Raw genomic sequence first — 21,008 nt, 5'->3', positions numbered from 1 at the left:
CAGGTATTATTTTAAAAGAAAGGCATTGTTCCTGTGCAAATCAATATAACCTAGATGATACACAATTCATCCTCAATGGGTGATTGCATTCATTTTTCATTTTAACATTGAATCATTTGATATACTTTGAAATAACAAAGCAATGATCTATGGACTGGGGGTATCAAAACTGAAAGAAATTTAATAATATGCATGTCAAATAAAATCAACAGATTTCTATTTTATTTTCTTAAACTGTAAACTAGCTATCACCCAGTGTCAAGGCTCAGTTGCTTGAAAACCTAGCAAAGTTTTTCTTTCTTTGTTTCTGTGAAGATATATTCTCTCTCCTTACCCTCCCCAGCTTTCTCTTGCACATTTTTTTCCCCTCTTGGATCCTTTAATATTCACATTGCATTAAATATCTGCTATATGTATCAAACACTCCGAGAATCCATCCATTGTTTATGTCAGTTAATGTTAAGTAATACTTTGTACAGCAATAAGAAGCAATAAAAACCCCAGCAATAAACTGCTGTGTGGTAGTGATTTCTCCTCAGGGTCTGCAACAAGCCATTTGATTTGACCAGAATAATGGCAAACAATTTTAGACCTTTGCATTAACTCTGCAGGCTAGCGTCCGTGTGGGTTGTTAAGTGTCAAGCTTACAGAAGGGTAGTGGTGATACAGTTCTGGAGATAAAAACTGATGTGTGCCAGAATAAGCATTTGGCTGAGCAGAAGCATTAATCGAAGATTTCCTGTGGGGGTGTCATCCAGGTCATTTGTGGCTTCTGTGCATTTGAATGCTTTACATGTGCTGAGATAAGACAGAATAATACTATTAAGTTTAAAGACAGCTAATTTAGGGTATTTAAGTCCTAACTGCCAGAAGTGAAATACTGAATTGATTTAGTTTTCAGAAAACATGCACTTAGTATTTTCTGAAAATAGGGTGTTTCGAAGTGTCTCAAGGCAAACATTGGTTTGAGAGAGATTTTACCAACCTTGTTGCTATCCTTGGGATATTGGGTTTTTTGGTGTGTCATCCCATTGTGTTGTTCCCCTGCCTGCCTCCTCCCTCCCCCCTGTATCTTTTTAAGGGGATGAAAGTATATAGTCACTTGGTTTTCCAGAACTAACTTCTCTGACATAAACTAATCAAACAGTGCAAAAAAGACAAATCAGCAGCTAATTTAGATATTTATCGCAAGTACCATTATCAGTAGAAAATTTGGGTATTTCTTACAATAACTACTGTTTGACTTTGTTTTTTAATGATATCTGTCACTTTTTGTATTTGGCTTGTTCCTAATAAACTTGCATAAATCATGAAATGATACTGGGCTACAGAAAAGCATCTTCTACTTAGTAAAAAATTACTTTGATTAAGGAATCTGAGTGGTAGAATTATGTACCCTTCTGGTAAACAGTTCTATTTTTTTTTCTATGGCTACAGTAGCATTCATTTAGGAAATTGCACAAGGCCTTTAGAGAAATTTAATAAAGCTATTGATTGCATTATGCAGTACAAGGAAAGGGCAAAAACATACTTATGGCATGACTTAAATAAACTGATACTAGTCCATGCTTCCTCTTAATTTGTTGAATTTGTTGTCAGAAAAGTGGACATCCTGTGGGAGCAAGATACCTGCACCAATATCTTGAAGAAAGCTTCTGAAGAAATTAATGAAAATAACATTGTGAGAGGCACAGAGATAAATTCAAATTATTTTTGTAGTGTCATTTTTGTAATAAAAGTAGGAATTATAAGGGAAAAACATGGAGTTCATGGAGTGAACAGTTTATCCCTGAATACCTCCTGGATTTATTAAGGAAAATATATGCTTGACAGAAAATTCTTGTCTCTCAGTTTTATGTTCTCATTTACAATTTTCAGTGTTTCAGGGGTCTCAGATATTTATTTGGGAGACTTCTCATGTATGCTAGCAGAAAATTTGAAGAAATAATGCATGAATCTAGTTTTTTGGGTTTTTTTTTCCCCTTAGTGCTTTTAACTTTCACCATGAGTATTAGAAATTTAATACTGTCATGTTCTGGAGTATCATGCTCTTGGTTACATTTCAACCAGCAGCTAAAACAAATAAGACTGCAGTTCATAATGTTAGTAAATGTGGATGTCTGTTGGTGTTTATTCGTGCACTCATATTTATATGTATAGTGAGGATGTGTGCATGTTATACCAATATCCTTGTCCAGCTCCTAATGGGGGTGGTTAAGTATAGTGGAATCACAGTGATGGAGAAGATGCTTTGGTGTTTTCCAAAGAGTAGGATGGTAAAGCAGGGGGAAAGGCCCCACAAATTCATGGTACTCTGCATGAGAGAGCTGGATCATTTTGCATTTAATCCTTTTCAGTTCTAACCTTGCTCTCATTTTAAAATAGGAGTGATGCTCCTAGTTTGTGCTTTGATATAATGTTTTTTAACAGAACCTGGAAGATACATGACTGAGTGGCAAAGATTGAAAAACAGTATAATTTGAGCACATTGCACAGATAGTAAGTTCATAGATAAAAAACTCCCATCAAATGTGTGTTTGCTTTATGGCCAGTTTAAGTGTGAAATTGCAAATTCCTATTTTGCACTATGATGATAACTGGATGATAATGTCAAAGGATTATATTTTGATGTAAGCTCACATAGTTATGATGCCTTAATTAAATGTTTGGAAATAAAGAAAGCTGTTGAGCTATGTACAATTTTTGTAACATAATTTCTTTTTCAAGAAAGTCACACAGAAATAGTTTTTTTAAAATTCCAAATGCTGTCCTTGTTTTCAAATAATTGTACCAGTATAGCATGTTAGTGTGAAGATCCAACATATTTTTGTCTTGTGATTTTATTTTAGCTGTATAATTTTTAGTTGTTGGTCATGAATGTCTCTGTGAAGGCCAGGAGGCGGAAACCCTTTATTATTCCAGCACTACACGGGACTCTGCACTGCTATATCAGGAAATCTCAAGTAACAGTTTTATGACGCATGAGGATATTATTCTCTGCAAGCAATAACACACATTTCTATTTCCCCAGCAATATCCACATAATCAAACATTCACAAGTGCTTTACAAAGAATTTAATTAAATAGTGCGCAGAGTGACTGGATGCAGCATGTACACAAGCCGTTATATATTCAGTAGTTCCTATTTTGCAGTTAGTGCAAAACACTTTCGTGCAGTAATATGTGTGAATGATATTTCCATCAAAATGTGCATTATCACTCCTCCTTTTGTACCTTAAAAATGACACTAAAACCTTAACAGATGTCACCTCCAGGATCACAGGATACCTTGCTCAGGGCTCTAATGGTGTGATAAACAGGGAAATACAAATTCTCATGTTGAGACTTGAACATCACACATTGTTCCTCTGAAATCAAACGTTTATTACTCCCCAGAGAAAGATATGGATTTTTGTGTCTTTTACCACAAAACTAGACGTGTTTGGAATTTTATTTAAAGGTAGTAGAATTTTTTTAAGCTAACAAAGACCAGACACTGAAAAATTAACATTGAAACTTTGATATTCAGAATTTAGACATGGACAGTAAGTAGCAAAAAATTTTGATTGTTGATGTATTTTCACAGACCATTCTGTCAGTCAGTGGAGATTAAGGAAGTTTCTTTTGCCTTAAAGTGTAGTGTATCAGACCCTGTACTAGAAAATGGTAGTGTGCTCATACTCACTCAACATTATTGGTATGCTCATGTCACCTGCAGGGATTAGCATTCTGGAAACTGACAGGGTTATCTAATATGTTTTGTTTTCTCTCTTCAGAAAAGCCGTTTCAGCAGTAGCCGGTGCGTGAAAGGACTTTTCAGGCTTGCAGAGAAATGGGGCTATGTTGGATGAAAGTGATTTAAAATATCCCTCTGTGGTTGCCTACCTGCAAGGCAGTTATCTGTCCATCAGACTGGAAGGTTTTATTGGTGTGTCAGTGCTATAAAGTATCAGTCCAAACCAGCAAAGCAATACCAACGACACAAATAGTAAAAGACAGTCTATAATTAGCCTGTAAACGTGTTTAGTGTGAGACCTCACCCTTGTTTCCCAGTTCCACAAGAGTTATTTCAGTTTATTACTGGATGACACTAACAAAATCTATCCGTTTTGGTGGGAAAGAAAGACCAAAACCTACAAGTGAACCCAAAAGAGAATAAAGAGATTAAAGGATCAGTGAAAAATAGGGACCTGCTTTTACTTTAGTGCTAGTTCTGTTCTGTGTTTAAAGGGATATGCTGAAAACTTAATTGGGGTAGATAAGAACAGTATTCATCTTCTGAAGACACTTTTTGGAGGAAAGTTGAATTGGTGTAGGAGAAGTTAGGGCTTTCTTTACAGAGTTGAGAATGGAAGAGATCTCTGTTTAATGTTACTGAAAACTTGCCATTAACTTCAGTTATTCCACCTGGTAATGTTTGTGTCTTTTTTTTTATCCCATCCTTATTCCTTCTTTGTATCGGAGACAGGAGCTTTTCATTTTGCATGTCATTTATAACAAATTGCTGTTATTCTGAAAAAATTGTACAGTTCAAGCTTCAACTGAAGAAGAAAAGGAAAGCATGTGGTTTTGAATTTACTCACATGCCTAATCTTGAGCACCATGTTTTGGATTTTTACCTTATTTTCTTTAATTAGGCTCATGTTCTAGTGTTTGCTTTTCTATAAAATATTTATTCCTTAGCATTTGAAGTGTGTCTGTGATTTGGATATTTTCTGCATGTATTTGGAAGTAGCTGCTAGACGTGTATTGCATTCTCTAGGAGGCTGGTATTTTTATGCTTCTTGAAGCAGGCCCCTTTTAGGAATGCTAGAATATACCCAAATTCTCATTTCCCAGTATTTCTGTGGCAACTTCCTATGAATCTTGGAGTAGAGCTCCTGCAGTCTGTTTGTTCTCCAAGCCAATTCCAGCACACACATCGGCAAGCCAAAACAGACAAACCTAGGAGAGGTGTCAGTGCTGTAATGCAATTTAGAGAATTATTTAGAATAATTAGGTCAGAATTTCTCTTGTTCATGTTAGGAAGTCACCCAGTGAACGACCACCTAGACAGACTTGTGATAACTGCCAATGAACTAGCTTTGGAAGCAGAAGTAGTAGAGGCAAATGAGAGAGGAGCGTGGCAGCCAGGCTAATTAATTGAGAAGTCAGGGTAATTAGTTTGACTGGAGGGAGCACCATGCTGATGTCACATTATAGCTTCCAAAATTCTGTGTGATCTTTAAACAGGTTGTACTGGGCTTCTGACAGACAAACAAGTTGTTTCTGGGGTCTTTCAGATGTTTTTTGCTGTGAAGCAGAATTGTGTATTGGTTTATTTCCTATGGAAATTTACCATAATCAATGTAGTTGGTAGTCAATTTAGTTCCTTTTCAATCTTCTGCAGTTAAAATTTTTCCAAGACACGTATTGTAGTATTGAGTTGTTCAACCTCATGCCACTGTGAGAGATTCCTTGGTGCTTTTTTTTTGACTTGATGAAGGACTATCTCATCTTGGTCCTAATATTTTGTCACTTACTGAGTACAAAACTGAATTTGCTTAAGTTGCATGTGGTTCCATTGTTCCAGCAGGCAGGGCTGAGAGATGGCTGTCAGCAGTCTTGCTCCCAGATGATGTGTGCTAGCAACAGGGCACACCAGAAGATGCCTTGTTTAGTAAGAACTGGGGATTCTGAACAGTTTGCCATTTTTCTTGATGTTATGAAATGGTATCTCTTCATTGCACCCCTAAATGTCAGTCATTGCATAGAGTTTGATGTGTAAGATCAAGCTGTTCATAAAGGAGTTGTTTTAGTGAAAATACAAAAAATACTTGTAATAAGAGTCTGTGTTACTGTGCTGATATGGTGTAGTAAACATGAGAAGCAGTATCAAACCCAGAAGTAAATCAACAAGGTGCTATAAATAAGCTGGATTCTCTATAGAATGCTTCATTAGAAATACTAAGTACTGTATTACATCAGTAACATGGTAATCATTTGTGAACAGATAGTGGCATAGGATGAAAATGAGTATTTTATCAATGTTTCCTAAGAAATATTACTAGAGAGAATTTTTGGTTGTGGTTTGTGTGATTTTTTTTTTCCCCCCATGTATGTTATTTAAAATGTTTTTAGTAATGATTTATTGTCCTTCTTACAGCAGCTCTTCAGCACAGTAGCTCCCACAAGGAGTTAACATGTATTTTTTCTATTTCTAGATCTGTTGGCTGTGCCTAAGCATCCTTATGCTGCTATGGAAAACTGGGGACTGAGTGTTTTCGTGGAGCAAAGGATACTGCTAGATCCAAGCATTTCTTCTATTTTATACCTACTGGATGTCACCATGGTCATTGTACATGAGCTATGCCATCAGGTATTTAAGGTGTTCATGTATTTGATCTTAATGTCAGAAACCATGTGCCCCTTTTCAGAACTGAAGATGGATTTGTATCGTACATATGGATGGTTGTGATTTCTGTTGTAACTGGAATCCATGTAACATGGAGGTCTGTAAGACACATCCCTACAATACAGAAACTGTGAAGACTCAAAATGGGGATAGGAGAGAAAATTGGTAGCAATGAACAGAATCTCTTTCTTCTGTAGTGGTATATTCTGTGTGTTTGTGTGTCAGTGTATTTGTTACTGGTATGTAGAATAAACATGATGGTAGCAGATTCATGCTAAGTTTCACGTTCATGTCAAAAAATGTTTTGTCTGAAGTCAATTGGTAGTAGTGTTTGTATTCTGTCATATATACACATTTCCATTTTCTTCTCAGTTTTTTTCCAGCTTGGTAGTGACCCTTTCTGTTCACTAATGGTGGATAAGTGAGTCTTTATGTGTACAGAAACTATTGTGTCAATAAGAAAACTTAAAATAATAAACCCATATTACAATTTATTTTACGTTTTTCCCATCTTCTTATCTCAAACTAAACACATTACAAGTGTTAGTAATATTGAGTTGAATGCAAATGTTATTGAAGAAATTTGCTACAGGGGCAGGAAACGCTTTCTTATACTCATAAGAGGCATAATCATAGCCTTCAGGTTAAAATGAATGAAATTCTACTGTGTAATCACCATGGCTTACATCTGTGACTTTACACAGTATTCTTTAAAGGCAATGCAAATGCTTAACACTTTCTGCAAATAAAAAGTACCATGTAAAAGGGAGCCATTGTAATGGCAGTCTGGCAGACGAGCCTGAAAATAATGTTTGGTTCATGTTTGTATTTCACATTAAATTGGTCGATGAATATGAAATCCTCAACTAAGAAATGAAATTTTTATTAAAAGTTATTGTTGGTTTGATCTTGATACTATCATCTGATTTTGCTATAAGCTCTTCACTGTGCAGTACAATAGAATAGTACACAGTTCAGCTAGAAAAATTACAGTGCCTTAGGAATCATATGTGGAAAATATACATTAGGTCATCAAGTCACAGCTCCTGTGAGTATTAGATTTTTCCATGTGATGTGTTTGTAGTGCTGGGTTCAGTGCTCCTGATTACAGGGTTATATGGCTTCCCTTAAAGCCTTTTGGTTAAATCTGATGGTAAGTAACTTTTCCCAAGTGTTCAGCTTAAGTCTTGATTTTTCTGAAGTTGTTTCATTACTTCCAGTTATTCTTTGCACTGCTTTGACAATTTCCTCTGCTTCCAGAGCAGTTTGTACTTCAGATTTGGCAATTATCACATCGGTAACTGACCAAGTTTGCTTATTTTATTCTTACATACACTGAAACTGTTTTACATTGTTCTGGGAATTTTAGAAGATCATGAAGTAGGCAAAAACTATAGCTGAATTTATTTTAGGGTAGAAATATGCTCATAAAGTGCATTTAAGTGACCCTATAATTGCAGATGAGGAAGTTGATGTCCATGTTGATATCACTTCCAGTGCTGTTTGCTTAATTAAAAGTAATTTCCTCTATTCCTGCTGATGATGTTTCTGTTTCACTGCCATGCAGATTAGGTCTTTGCTCAGGTGCTTCATTGGATAGCTAGAGAAGATAGAAAAAATTAATGTTAAAGAAGCATTGTTTCTACTTCTCGGATGCAGAATTGAATCACACAGAATATAGATTATTCACCTGCAAGTAAGGTTTAAAGGGAGGAACACTCAAAAAATATAACCTAAAAAACAGTCTCGCACCTCTATCACATTGTCTTAATTTAGCCCTTTTTTCTACCTTTATCTTACCATACTCAGAAGCCCCTCAAGGAACTCTAAACAATACCATCTTAGCTGAAAATGTACTGAACCAAGACCAAGTTGGGTCCAGGATCTCTTGTCTCTGCTGTTTAATTGTTATTTATTCACTGCATTTTTCACGTTCTTTTGCTGTGCATCATATCACCTGTTAGCCTGTGGTGACACATGAATATTCTTCCCCTTCACTCATTTTTACACATAGAATAACAAAAATTAACCAAAATCTCTCAATTGCAAGCAAAACTAGAATCTACATTTCTACACCTCCAGTTTTACTTTTTATTTATTTGGTGTTTTTTAGATTTCAGGGAGGTGGAAATGGAACTCTTCTAAAACATGTGTTTTTTGGTTTTTTTGTTTTTTGTTTTTTTTTTAAATAAGAGTTGTGTCATTGTCCAGTTTCCCTGACTTTAAACCCATGACTTAAAGATTTATGGAACATATCAGAGCATGCAGTAAACTGATCTGTATGAGAGCCCTGTTACTGAGAGTAACACAGCAGTTGCTTTGCCAATGTTGTTTCCAAGATTAGAGAAATCAGATTAATATTAAAAATCCATATTATTGTCTTTAGACTTGACTGTTAAAAATTGTGATTACCAAACTTCCACAGTGGTCAGGACAGATAGAAAATGCAAGACAACACTGCAAAAGGACAAATACAGTGGTTGCTAAAATACAAGTAAAAAGCGTGTGAGAAGAAAGGGTTTCCTGTCCAGTTTTTTGACAGCTGACTTTTGATGTTTGACTGGTTATTTTAGGTACCTGTTTTAGGAGAGATGCATGAAAATTACTGTGGTAGTTTTGGTTCAGTAATTTTGTAGAGGGCTATTTTTTGATATTTCAACTTGAGTGTTCTTTCAGAATATTTTCTTTTATTTATTAAAAAAAAACCCAACTCAATCATATGAGCGTTTTGGCATAAAAGCTTATCCTCTGAGCTCCAAACCATGAGTTAGTCAAAACAGATGTATTTCTACCAGCTTAATTTGATAGCTTGAAATAATTACCATAATTCATTAAAATAATTCTGTTAAGGTAGTAATCAGTTTTATTTGCATATCACAGATCAGTTCCACCTATAGCCTTTGAAGAAAGAGTAATTTGAATTTATGCATCATTTTTGTCATAGTTTTCCCACCTGAGCACAAAACTTGGTGTGACAGATTGAGTTACAGAGGCATGAAAGCAGAAAGAAAATTAAAAACTTCTAAATCAACATTTTTTTTATAATCTGTAAAAAATAAACCATATAGGAAAGAGCATATCTGTAAATTAAGTACTTTCTGCATATCAGGTTGAATATAATACATGAGGGAGATGAGAAATTTATGTGATCAGTACATTTCAGAATGAATTGATGGTCTTCAGGCAGATAGAGCCTATAGTCAAATACACAAATAAATAAATAACTACTTAAAGAAATTAAATGCTTTACTTACAGTTTTCCTTTGATACATGTAACACCTAGGAAGATAATAGCACCTTTCTGCTGGAAAATCTGGCTTTCTTGCTTATAGCCTCTGGGTACTGCTCTGTCTCTGACATACATAACTCTGTCTGATACTGTTCAAAAGTAGTTAAGCAAATTTCCAACATTTTCATGTTGATATCACATACTGGTTTAATGCCTTTAAAACATTTCTTCCTTTAGGTGGATAATTAAACAAATAGTTTTAATTGTATCATTAATAAATGAACCCAGAAAACTCACAAAGGAGTAGAAGAAATTGTCTTTTGTAGCACCATAAATTAATGTTATTAATTCAAAATACAGGATGAGGTATTACGAACTTTACAACCTTCATATTTTTAAAATCTCTCTGGCTAGTCATAGTCCAAAATGACAATTTTACCACTGGTTTCACATTTGTTCAGTAGTACTCCTGCAATTCAGGAAATAAACTCTGTGCTGTTATGTTTAATCATTAGAAATCATTTAAGCAATCTACTCTAGTATGAATTTAACTTCCATCCTTCTTGGTCTATGAAAGTTATATTTATTTTATTGTTTCAAATTCTGCAAATGCATAACCTATTTGAATATATTTCCAGCATTTCTTTGTCTTTTCAGTTAAATGTTCTTGAGATTAGGATCTATGTTTAGTTGCCCTGTAACAGCCTTCAACTGCTGAGGAGTTGCTGAGTGTGCATTAAGTTTACCTTCACATAGTGAACGAATATGACTTCTATCAACCTCATATTTTCTCTCTAAATTCTTAAGCTGATTGTCAGAGACATTCATTGCCATGTTTTTCTTCATGTCTTTTCATTCGGATTCCATTTGCTGAACCTTATGTGGCTGTCTGGGAATCTTCCAGCTAGTCTGGTCTTTGCTTGCTAGTCTGTTCTTTGAACACATCACTACGGATCCTCATTGCAGCATTGATCCTTCTGTGGTGTCATTCTCACTCCACAAAGACATGCACACAAGTGACATCTTTCATTCAGGTCCCAGACAAAGCCTTCCAACAAGCCAGCTGACATGAAATCAAAGTGCTTATGGGCCAACTCTGCTTTCATTCATTCCTCACTCTCATTAAAGTTCAGCTTCAGTTCCTCTTGCTCTGACCTTTCCCTCTAGAATACTTGCTGCTCCCTCTCTGTATTTTTAGAGCATGTTTACACATGAAAGCTCAAAATTATCTCTGTTGATTATAACTGATTTTTATAAAGAAAAATCTGTCAGATAATGTTACTTAAACAAAGTTTTGGTATTTATTTGGCAGAAGAGAGGCTACGGAGAGTATGAAATAGGTTTTCATAATAATTTTGATGTTCCTGTTCTTACCACTGGTGTAACATTATTCAGGTTACACATTACAATAATTTAAATAATCACTTAAACAGGGTCATCTATCAGCAGATGAGCATATGATGTTTGACTTGCTGTGAATTCTTGTCCTCATCTGTTTTCCAGTGGTCATCCCAGCTCTGTGTAAAATCGGCCTGACACCTACATGTCCTGTACTGTGAGATTTGTGTCTGTTGAGCTCTTAGTGAGCAGAATATGTAATGGTTGTGTTCTTGCCTTGCCCTCAGCTCAGACTCTTCTCTTTTCAGCTGATGATCTTCATTTATTTGTAGGGTTTATGAAGTTTAGTTATCCTTAAGATATCTGTCCTTGCTAGATTAGATTGAAGTCAGTGGGGATGTTAAAGAATCATCTGGAGGAAATAGGAAAAGGCAGGCAGCTCGAGTGAGTTCCTTTGCATATACACAGATGAGCTGTGCCAATTCAGATACCTCTGCTTCTGGCTGTTGTTTGCAAAGGCTGCAGATGTCCTATAAGTCAAGTATGAAATTTCCTAGGCCTTTGTGGGTATCTCACATACTCTAAATGGCATCAACTACCTGCTTTTAGGCATCTGAGTCCTACCTACAGAGATCTAGCATTATTGTGTAAAGCTGCTTTCTTTAAGAAACCTGCCAAGGAGAGGAGCATCAGTAGTAATGTAAATCTTAGTGGGCAGAGAGTGGGGAGAAAGAAATGCCAAAATTTGGGTCTGGGGTGGAGAATGTGTTCCCATTCCCACATATATGTTTTCCGATATTCACACTATGCATCATGAAGTTTCAGTGTAATGGATCAGATTACTTGAATTAGAAGCCTTTTTCTGTCCAGTGTGTATGTTAGTTTGTTAAACCTAGGTGAGCATGTACTTCAGAGAGCTAAAGTTGACACTGTGAATACTGTCCTCAATGCTTTTTTGCTCTGCTTGTTTTTTTTTCTAATGTTCTACTTCATTAACTTGTGCATCTTGTAATGTTGAATTATTTAGAAAAGGAAAAATACAGTTAGTGAGTTTCAGTGCATGGTAAATATGACTGTTTTATCAATATATGTGGAGAATGTGTTTGTCTAGGTGAAATATATGAAAACACAGTTTCCTAAAGGTTGCTAGAGTTGATAACTTGAACTTCTTGTTTTTCCAGTGGTTTGGTGACCTTGTGACTCCAGTTTGGTGGGAGGATGTGTGGTTGAAGGAAGGTTTTGCGCACTATTTTGAATTTGTTGGGACAGACTACCTCTATCCGGGGTGGAACATGGTAAGTCAGTTCTATTTTGTTAATGTGGAGACTCCTCAGAAAAGCTGCTTTGCTGTTAGACTCCTGCTTCTGTTATAGACAGGGACTGCTGAAAAATACCAAATGATGCATGCGAGTATCAGATGTCGAATGAACCAAAATCACTAGGTGTGAAATAATTTGACAGCATTCCAAAAGTGTAATCTGCAATTTATTGCAAGAGAAATAATGTCATGTCTATCATAACCCAGCATTAAAATAACTACTGTCTCTCTGCTTAGAAATATTTTGGATTAAAGCAGTTGTGATTTAACATGGACTATTCTTTAAAACATTGAGAACACTGAATTTTATTCACAAGATAAATTAGAAAGAAATGTTTGGCTAAAACATTCTGTAAAACTGAGCATATTTTTTCTTACAGTATTCTGTTCTCCTCTCCCTTAATATACTCTTTTTATCTTCCTGGTATTGTTTAGATATCTAGAGTAAATGCTAAATTAACATGGGTTGCATAATTTGAAAATTTAAGTTTTGGTATGGTTTCTAGCTGTACATAATTGGACATGCTTTTTCAACCAGTGAGCAAATACTGGAGCTCTCTGAGGGAACTGGGAATTCCATGCTGGGACATTATTTTGGAGTCCTTCTGTTATATCATATTGTACCTAGACAGGTCCCATTTTGTATGAATTGCCATAGTCTAGTTATATTATATTTAAAAGAAAAATAAGAGACATGAGACCTCAGTAGAAGGAAAGCATTATAAAACTATATGTTAAAGGTTCCTATTGAGATTTTATTGTCCTTTGGAGGAATGTTTATATTTGCTAACCTTTTGTGCTTATATGTTTAATTATGTGGTCAAATATTTTTTACAGATCATGAATGTCTGACAGAGATCTGTTGGGGCTTGGATATTTTGCTTAAACTCTTAAAAACTAATGTCTGATTTTTTTTTCCATTTCTGTGTGCTTTCCTGGGTATAATTATCCCATTAACTTCTGTGTGCCATAAAATAAAGATGCTATGATTATGATTTAAAGCTAATTTTTAAAAATTAGTTGTATACAGGTTACTCTTGAGTTAGTTATGCTTCTTGCGAAATTTGAATTCTTTGTAGTATTTTAATTTCTTCTTTCAGGTGTCAATTTTTGTTTATAATTGCATTATGAAAAGGAAAACAAATCTTTATTTGAACTGACAAATGTCTTGCATAGGTAGGCTTGTTGGGTTTGCCTGGCTTTGGCTGTATTAAAACTGATTCTATTCATCTTTATAAAGAGCACAACCTGAATTACAATGTAATGATTCTAATTATGAATGCAATGAAATCTGGCAGGCCTTTGTGATTTTAGAATAGTGAAGTGTCATAGATGACAACATTTATACACTGAATTTTATCTTCAAATCATCAGTCATTTATTCTTCACATAATCAGTCTAACAAATTCAGAATAACTTTGCTTTAGAAGTCATTTGGAATATAGTATATTTGCTTGAAATTTCTGTGGAATGAATATAATGTTCACTGTTATGCAAATAACGTGCCCATCATGTGAAATCTTGGCATCTTTGCAGAATATAAGCAAGAAGAGTGGATTGAACAAGGGATGGCAGTTAAACTGAAAAATCAGAAATGTGCAGCATAAATTAGAATTAACTACAGTAATATTGCTGTGCCTGAAAAAGTATTAATCTGTCAAGTTTCTTCTTAAAAAGAAGAAAGACATAGACTGCTCAGAAGGCTTTGGATATCTTTGGCCTTTGATATAAAAATGACCATATTGACATATGTAAGTGATGAGAAAATGAGATGAAACTCACAATGGGTTAAACATGCTTAATTTTTTGCACACTAGAGTAGGAATCAATATTGTCATGTTTCAGCATGTTTATTACATAGATTGTTGGATGAGAAAGCAAAAGTTACAGTTACTGAAATTTGGCTTGCTGGTAATTTTGTTATTGTTATAAAATGCATTTGGTGTTTGAACATACTGACTGACATTTGTAAACTTGAAAAAATTAAAGTGATCATGAATAAAAAGAGAAACTTTCCCAAGCAACTTACCATTTTTCAGAAGAGAAGGATGAAGTAAAAGTTGTGAAAACAAGAACTACAAGCCTTATTTTCTGTCATGATGGTCAAACAGTGTAATATTCCAGCATTCTGGTTGGTGTTTTGTCAGTAGTAATTCCTACCTGTGAATTAGAAATAAAAAAAAAAGTATGGTTTATGTTACCACTGCTCTTTGTGTCAGGAAAATAGCGATAAACCAAAATTCTCTTTATTTCTAAAGAATTGGGAAAGTTAGGTAGCTAACTTCTTTCCCTCATAGTCTGCAATGTTAACCTTGAAGGTTTGCTCAAGAAGCCCATGGATTAAAGCATCAAAATCAGCTTATTTTTAGCTTACTGAAGATTTTTTGTCTCATTCTTTTTTGGATAAATGTAGAAGACTGGTTGTCCATTCCCAAAAAAGGACTTTTGTTTGGAAATGCAACTTGGGCAATATGAGTACATCTGAAAAAACGGGATCTATGCACAGATTCCTCTCTTAAGTTGTTGGATATTTATAGGCTACAGGCACTTAAGTTTTCACCATTAAGGCTTATAAACCACTAAAGTTTGGATTCAACTTGTCTGAAGATGCTTCTCCTTTAACAGAGCTGACATTTTTCAGTGTCCATCTTACGTGGCATTCACAGCCTTGCTATGCCTGAATCTGAGACTCTTGAGAAGAGCTGTCTGTTAGGCATGTTCACACCATTATTACTAAAACCAACAGCACCAAGTTTGACACAAAACAGGGATCCATGATTTTTGTCTGAAACCCATTTCTTGGCTTTTCCTTCTTCTCTAGGTTATTTAACTTTCTTAAATATTTCTTCTCCCTGCCATTTTTAATTTTATCAGTTTTCCTTCAATACTCCTTGAAGGAGCTGCAACACTTTATTGAGCATTCCAACATGTCTGGAATTTCTTGTGTTCTCCAGAAGGCGTTTACTGTCATACTTCATCATGCTTGCATAATCTTAATGAAAAAGGAAATCCAGTCCTATTAAAGCTTTGCTATCCTTATGTCCTGGATCCTCTGGCTGGGGTCATTTGGTCTGTTCAGCCTGGAGGAGAGCAGACTGAGGGGGGACCTCATGGCAGTCTACAACTTCCACCTGAGGGCAGGAGGAGGGGCAGGCACTGATGTCTTCGTGATGCCCAGTGACCCGAGGGAATGGCCTCAGGCTCTGTTAGGGGAGGTTCAGGTTGAATATTAGGAAAAGGTTCCTCACCAAGGGTGGCTGGGCACTGGACCAGGCTCTCCAGGGAAGTGGTCACAGCACCAAACCTGTCTGAGTTGAAGCAGTGTTTGAACAATTCTCTTGGGCCCATGGAGTGGTTCATAATGATAGTCTGGTCCAGGGCCAGGAATTGGACTCAGTGATCATTGTGGATTCCTTCCAACTCAGTTTATTCTGTGATTAAAATACTGGGTGAAAAACTGAATGAAGAGGCATTCTAATGGAGGTGTCTGTTATCCATTGCAGTTAATGTGAAATACATCAGAACTTGCCCAAGGAAGGGAATGAAATTTTTCTGGTTTTAAAACAGAAAGATGAGCTTTCTGTGCTGAGATCCTTAATGGTTATCCCACTGTCTTAATATCTTTCTTCAAAGCTAAGTCGCTTCAGATTAAAGCTAGAAATTCTCATTTCCTTCCTTTAGCTAAGAAAATAAGTCCCAGCATCTTACTTTTTACTTGTGAAGGTGAAGCGACATTTAATTTTGCAGGGAAGCTCTGTCATATACAGTGATTAGACATTTGCCATGGGAAGGAATTTATGATTCTTCCCATTTCAGCCTCTTTCCTTGCCTGTCCCCCAAATGAAGAGGTTTTTTGAAATTCTTGTTCTGAAATGCCTCACATTCTTACTGCTAGATCTCATTCTTAAAGGTCTGGGAAGTTTAAACAGTTGTTTCTATGTTGTCAGGATGATTTTAAAAAGAAAGCTGTCTTAACGAAGTGTTCCTCTGAGATCAGAGAATTTCACTTGATCATGTGTGCTCAGAATAGTCATCTGCATGTGAATTTCCTGGCTGTTGCTATTTCATGACTTAGAAAAAGGTGAGATTTCTGTATTAGAGGCTTACCATATGGTTGTCTCTCCATGCTATCAAAAAGTAGCCACAGCTGGGTGTGAGTTCTTGGGCTGTAAGATCTTATGCTTGATACAAGGTAATCTCACCTCTGTGGAAGGGGCCTTTCCTGGTTTTAGGATCAGAGAAAAGAAAAAAATTACAGTGGAACTCCATGCTGGTAATTTCCACTTCAGAGCTCTGTCTTTTCTCATCTGCTGTGCTCACCTTTCTCCTTTCAGAGGCCTGTTTGCAGCTGTATATTCCATCTTCCTCTTGGCTTGTTTCTCTCATATCCTGAAGTCCTTTGCATGTGGCTTTGTAAAGGAAGGAATTCAGCTGAGGCTTGCAGATCCAGGAATTTATTGGGTGATCTTTTCCCTCCTTATTTTCTGGTAGAAGGAACCATTATGTTTGTCCTTGAATGTCTAGATTTTGAGGACTATGACAACAGGAATTACTGGCATGTAATTTGCCCTTACATCCATCAAATGAGCATCAAATACTTCAGCAGTCAGTACCTGGCTTGGTGCTGAGAAAGCATTTCACAGAGCCCAGCTGCCTTCTCCCTTTTCTTTATTATATAACAGTTAGCTTTGCTGACAACTTTATTGGCTGAGTCAAGGTGTAGCACATCAGCAACAGCTTTGAATCCTGTCTTCTTGATCCATTAATGCCTTGGGATAGGATTTGCCACTATTTATTTGCTTACTACTTTTCATAATTAAGGATGGTCATATCTGCCAGAATTTTTCTTAGTATTAAATTAAAAACTTTGTACCTGTATAGAAGACTGTCTTTCCTCCTTCCGTAAGTGAGCCGTGCTTCCTTTTCACTATTAGGTTCCACAGTCTGGACAATCCTGCCATTACTATGGAATAATAATGAGGTTGCATATCAACATGTCTGTGTCCTAATAATTTAGAAATAGATAAATGATCTGTGTTGCCTTTCTCATTGGCTCAGTTGGTATAATGGGTGAATTCTGCCACTAGACACACGTCTATCTTTAATGTGCTTTGCCTCACATGCCTCCTAATGTGTTTGCCTCCATCATTAAAGATTTCTAAGACATTGTTTAACTCATAGAAAACCCAGAAAATCATTATAAGTTTTGAAGTAGACTTAAAACATGGACCTTTCTGATTTATTTCATTATTATTTTGGCATTTCAGACCTGAGCTATAGCCTGCTTGATCCTTCTAACCCAACATAAATATCATGCTGGCTCAGCATTGAGGGAGATTCAGCCTCAACTACTTTCATCTTTTCTTTTTTGGTTAAAGGCTCCCTATGCTGGTGTAAAGTAAACCTTTAATTAATACCACATGGAGTGTTTTTCCTCTGGTAACTGCTCAGTGAAGTCAATCCTTGTATGATTTTTTGTTTTAACTCAACTGAGGGGGAAGCTTTCAATGCAAAATTAACTAGAATCTCATGTATAATTGACTTCAGCAGGAAAACAAGAGATTGTAAAGGTAAGGTGCAAGATCTTCTGTTTCATAATTACTAGCCCTTTTTAAGTGTACCAGGTAGGAAATCCTTATACTGAGTTTTGCTTATAACCAAGAAAAAAAATTCCATTTCCACGTTTCTTCCTAAAGACAGGTTTGCATTTTTTCAATGCTCTGGCAAAGTAGATTAATGTAGGGAATTCTTTATTTTAAGTAGTTAACTCTTAACGGTTAGAGATCAGACAGAAGTGAATATCAACATTTATTCAAGAGATTAAGTAAGGGTTTGGAGAATGTCAGTGTGTCTTCAAGCTTCATGTCATTTTCTGCTCATCTTGAGACAGCAGTTTGAATGACATTATGTTAAGAGCTTTGGAGTCATGTGAGTTCAAACCTTCTGAGTTCAGGGTTTAGATGAAGCTTCAGTTTCAGAAAAAAACTTCAGTCAGCTGGCTGAATTTCACATAATTTTGAATCAGTAGACACTTCCTCTTCAGTAAAGATGAGATAGAAACTTTTGCCTCAAAGTAAGGACTCATTACATGGTTGCCCTGCTGAAATAAAAATATGTATTTCATCAGGAAGTATAGTTGATATGGGAAATTCAGTAGAAAAGTTTAGTTGTATTTTTGATTTTGTATTTTCTTAACTGAAAGACTGCTTCTCAAACTTTCAGCAATCCTGAATGTGCTACAACTTTAAAATAAAGTTGTGGCAGTGTGCAGTTACTTGGAACACAAACTGGTGAGTAATTTTTGATGTGTCTGCAAAACATTTTTGGTTCCTTCAAGACCTAGCTTGCTGAATCTCATCACTTTCAGGTTGAAGCACAGTATAGGTGTGCAATACCTGAAAAATATTTTCATCGATGGTAACCTCTGACAGTTGTTGCTGGAAGTTGAATCAGTATACCAACCACATCATAAGGCCAATTTTCATTTAACTATTATTTACTGTTTCTTGAATTGATTTTCCTTTACAGATTTCCTCTGTGGTGTTTGAATTAGAGGATAAGCTTCATACTTGGTTGCCTAATATTTTAAAATGCCTTGAAGACAAATGCATGAGGAAACCTTTTTGTTCATCTCTTTGCTTAATGATGCTGTTTTAGTGAAGGCAACTACATACATGGTGGAAAAACATGTTCTTGGAGAGTAAAATTGGCCTTTTTTGTGGAGTGCTAGTGGTCAGTATGTGTTGTTTCCTTTGTCAATGCTCCCTTTTTTGTACTGCATCATTTTGTGGGCATACATTTGGCATAATGCCTCTGGTGTACAACCAAATCAAAGCTATATCTGGTAAACAGAGTGCAGAAAGGAAACAGAAGTTGAAGTAGCTGGTGGAATTGCTTAGGAACTCCAAATCAGCTATCCATCTGCTTGGCAATGTAAGGAAGTGGTTATAGAAAAGGTGGAAAAAGAAGAGAAAGATATAGAAAAGGTGGAAAAAGAAGAGAAAGATATAGAAAAGTGGAAAAGAAAATACATATCCAATTCTCCTTCCCAGTACTTAAACTTGCTGGTCTTCCTTAACTATGAACTCCTAGGACATCTACCTTGTTTTGTAACAACAAAAGTTGTCAGACAGTGTGAAAATTTCTCAATAAATTTTGCAAGACAGAAAATGCAGAAAAGAGGGTTATGAAGGTAGATATGGAACTGTGACATATTCACAGCTGATCAATGTAGAACGTGTTGCAGGCCTGCTTCAGCAAATTATACACATAATTGAAGCACACATCAGGGATATAAATTTAAAAAAAAAAAGCAGTTTGTAAATTGCTCAAAGTATTTTAAAAAGATTACTATTGCAAAGTGAGAAAGAAACAGTGTTCTCATTTGCAAGTACTCAGGAGACTTCCTGTGCTATGACAACTTAGGATTTGTAAGCCTGTTTACAGAAAGAACTTGATTTTGGCTCTCAGTGGATCTTTCCTGGCCTTAATGTATTTTACCAAATCTTAGATTTCCTCATGTATTGTGGTTTCTTAAACTTCATGCTCTAATATATTTTGTTAGAACTCTACTGCTAGTAGTGTATATGCTGGTGTTCTTTGATTGCTTTCAAAATTTGCCCCTGTATTTTTTTCCCTAGGGCTCTCTTTCCCTGTAAACCCAGTTGTTGTGTCTTGCAAATGCTTGTTCTCTTATGTATGAAAGATCACTTATATTCTTTGTATTCTTGATGGCTAGTAAAGCTCTTGTGGAGACGATATTTTCAGAAAATTTGTCAGGAAAGTCATTTGCAGATTTGCACACCAATGTTAAGCTTTATTCATGTAGATTTCTCAGTCCATAAAGTGTTCAAATGGCTGTCCCAGAACAAAGGCAATGCCTTTAATATTGAGGCCTTTGATCTCTTTTACGTACTAATTATCAGTTTGGGCTTTCATTATGGTACTTCTTTAATTCCTTTTTTTTTTTTTTTTTTCATTTTAGTTCTTTTCCCTGGTATTTCATATTAATTTCTAGAAATTATTTTTATGTGACTGTCTGTAAATATTACATATTGTTATACTAACTTTTACATTATACCTCAGTATGATATTTTAAAATCACCAGCAGCAAACCCTCTCCATTACATCATTGTTATCCTGTTATACACAATAAATTTTTCTTGAAGGTAAATGCTTCCTGAAGGTACAGTCTTTTTTGCCAAAGATGTTATTTCACAATTACTTTCTTTCCATTTGGAGGTAGATTAGTTAAATGTTGGGCACCCTGGTGTAGATTTATACATGAAGAGTGACCACTATCTCTCTTTTTCCCAAGAACAAGGTGAATTTGAGTATTAGCTAAGGAGGAGACAGCACAGAAACCGGACAAGTCTTTCAGGAAAATCTTGTGCAAAACAGAGAAGGTCTTACTGGTGAATCATTTATATGAAGAGACAAATACTTGAATGTAGTGACCACAGATATTTGGGAATAATCAGAAAATGTAGTTCTTTTAAAGAAGTATTCATCTGATAACAGCACTTCAGTCCCTGCACCTGGAAGCATTCTGAGGAGTGAGAGCAACCAGAAATGATTGCCATGTGCTGTATTTTCAACACAGGTCTGATGTCTCAGACTTTGACTATCTATACACTTTTCAAGGAAAGCTATGAGGAGAAGAGATGAAGAGCTGGGATTCCAAGTGCACAGTAGGAAAATAGTGAGTTGAGGAGCTTCCTCTTTTTCTT

General features: G+C 35.8%; 1 protein-coding gene across 1 annotated transcript in view; it reads left to right on the top strand.

Annotated features, from left to right (window-relative positions):
• LOC131592088 (thyrotropin-releasing hormone-degrading ectoenzyme-like) overlaps positions 1-21,008 on the top strand; it is a 204,070-nt gene that overhangs the window by 73,451 nt on the left and 109,611 nt on the right. The window contains exons 4-5 of the mRNA XM_058863365.1: positions 6,204-6,358; positions 12,143-12,256. Of these exons, the coding sequence (XP_058719348.1) occupies positions 6,204-6,358; positions 12,143-12,256 (269 nt within the window). The remainder of the gene's footprint in view (positions 1-6,203; positions 6,359-12,142; positions 12,257-21,008) is intronic.

Source organism: Poecile atricapillus, chromosome W, assembly GCF_030490865.1.
Source record: "Poecile atricapillus isolate bPoeAtr1 chromosome W, bPoeAtr1.hap1, whole genome shotgun sequence".
In the NCBI taxonomy this organism is placed as follows: Eukaryota; Metazoa; Chordata; class Aves; order Passeriformes; family Paridae; genus Poecile; species Poecile atricapillus.
This window is presented reverse-complemented; position numbering and strand designations above follow the sequence as displayed.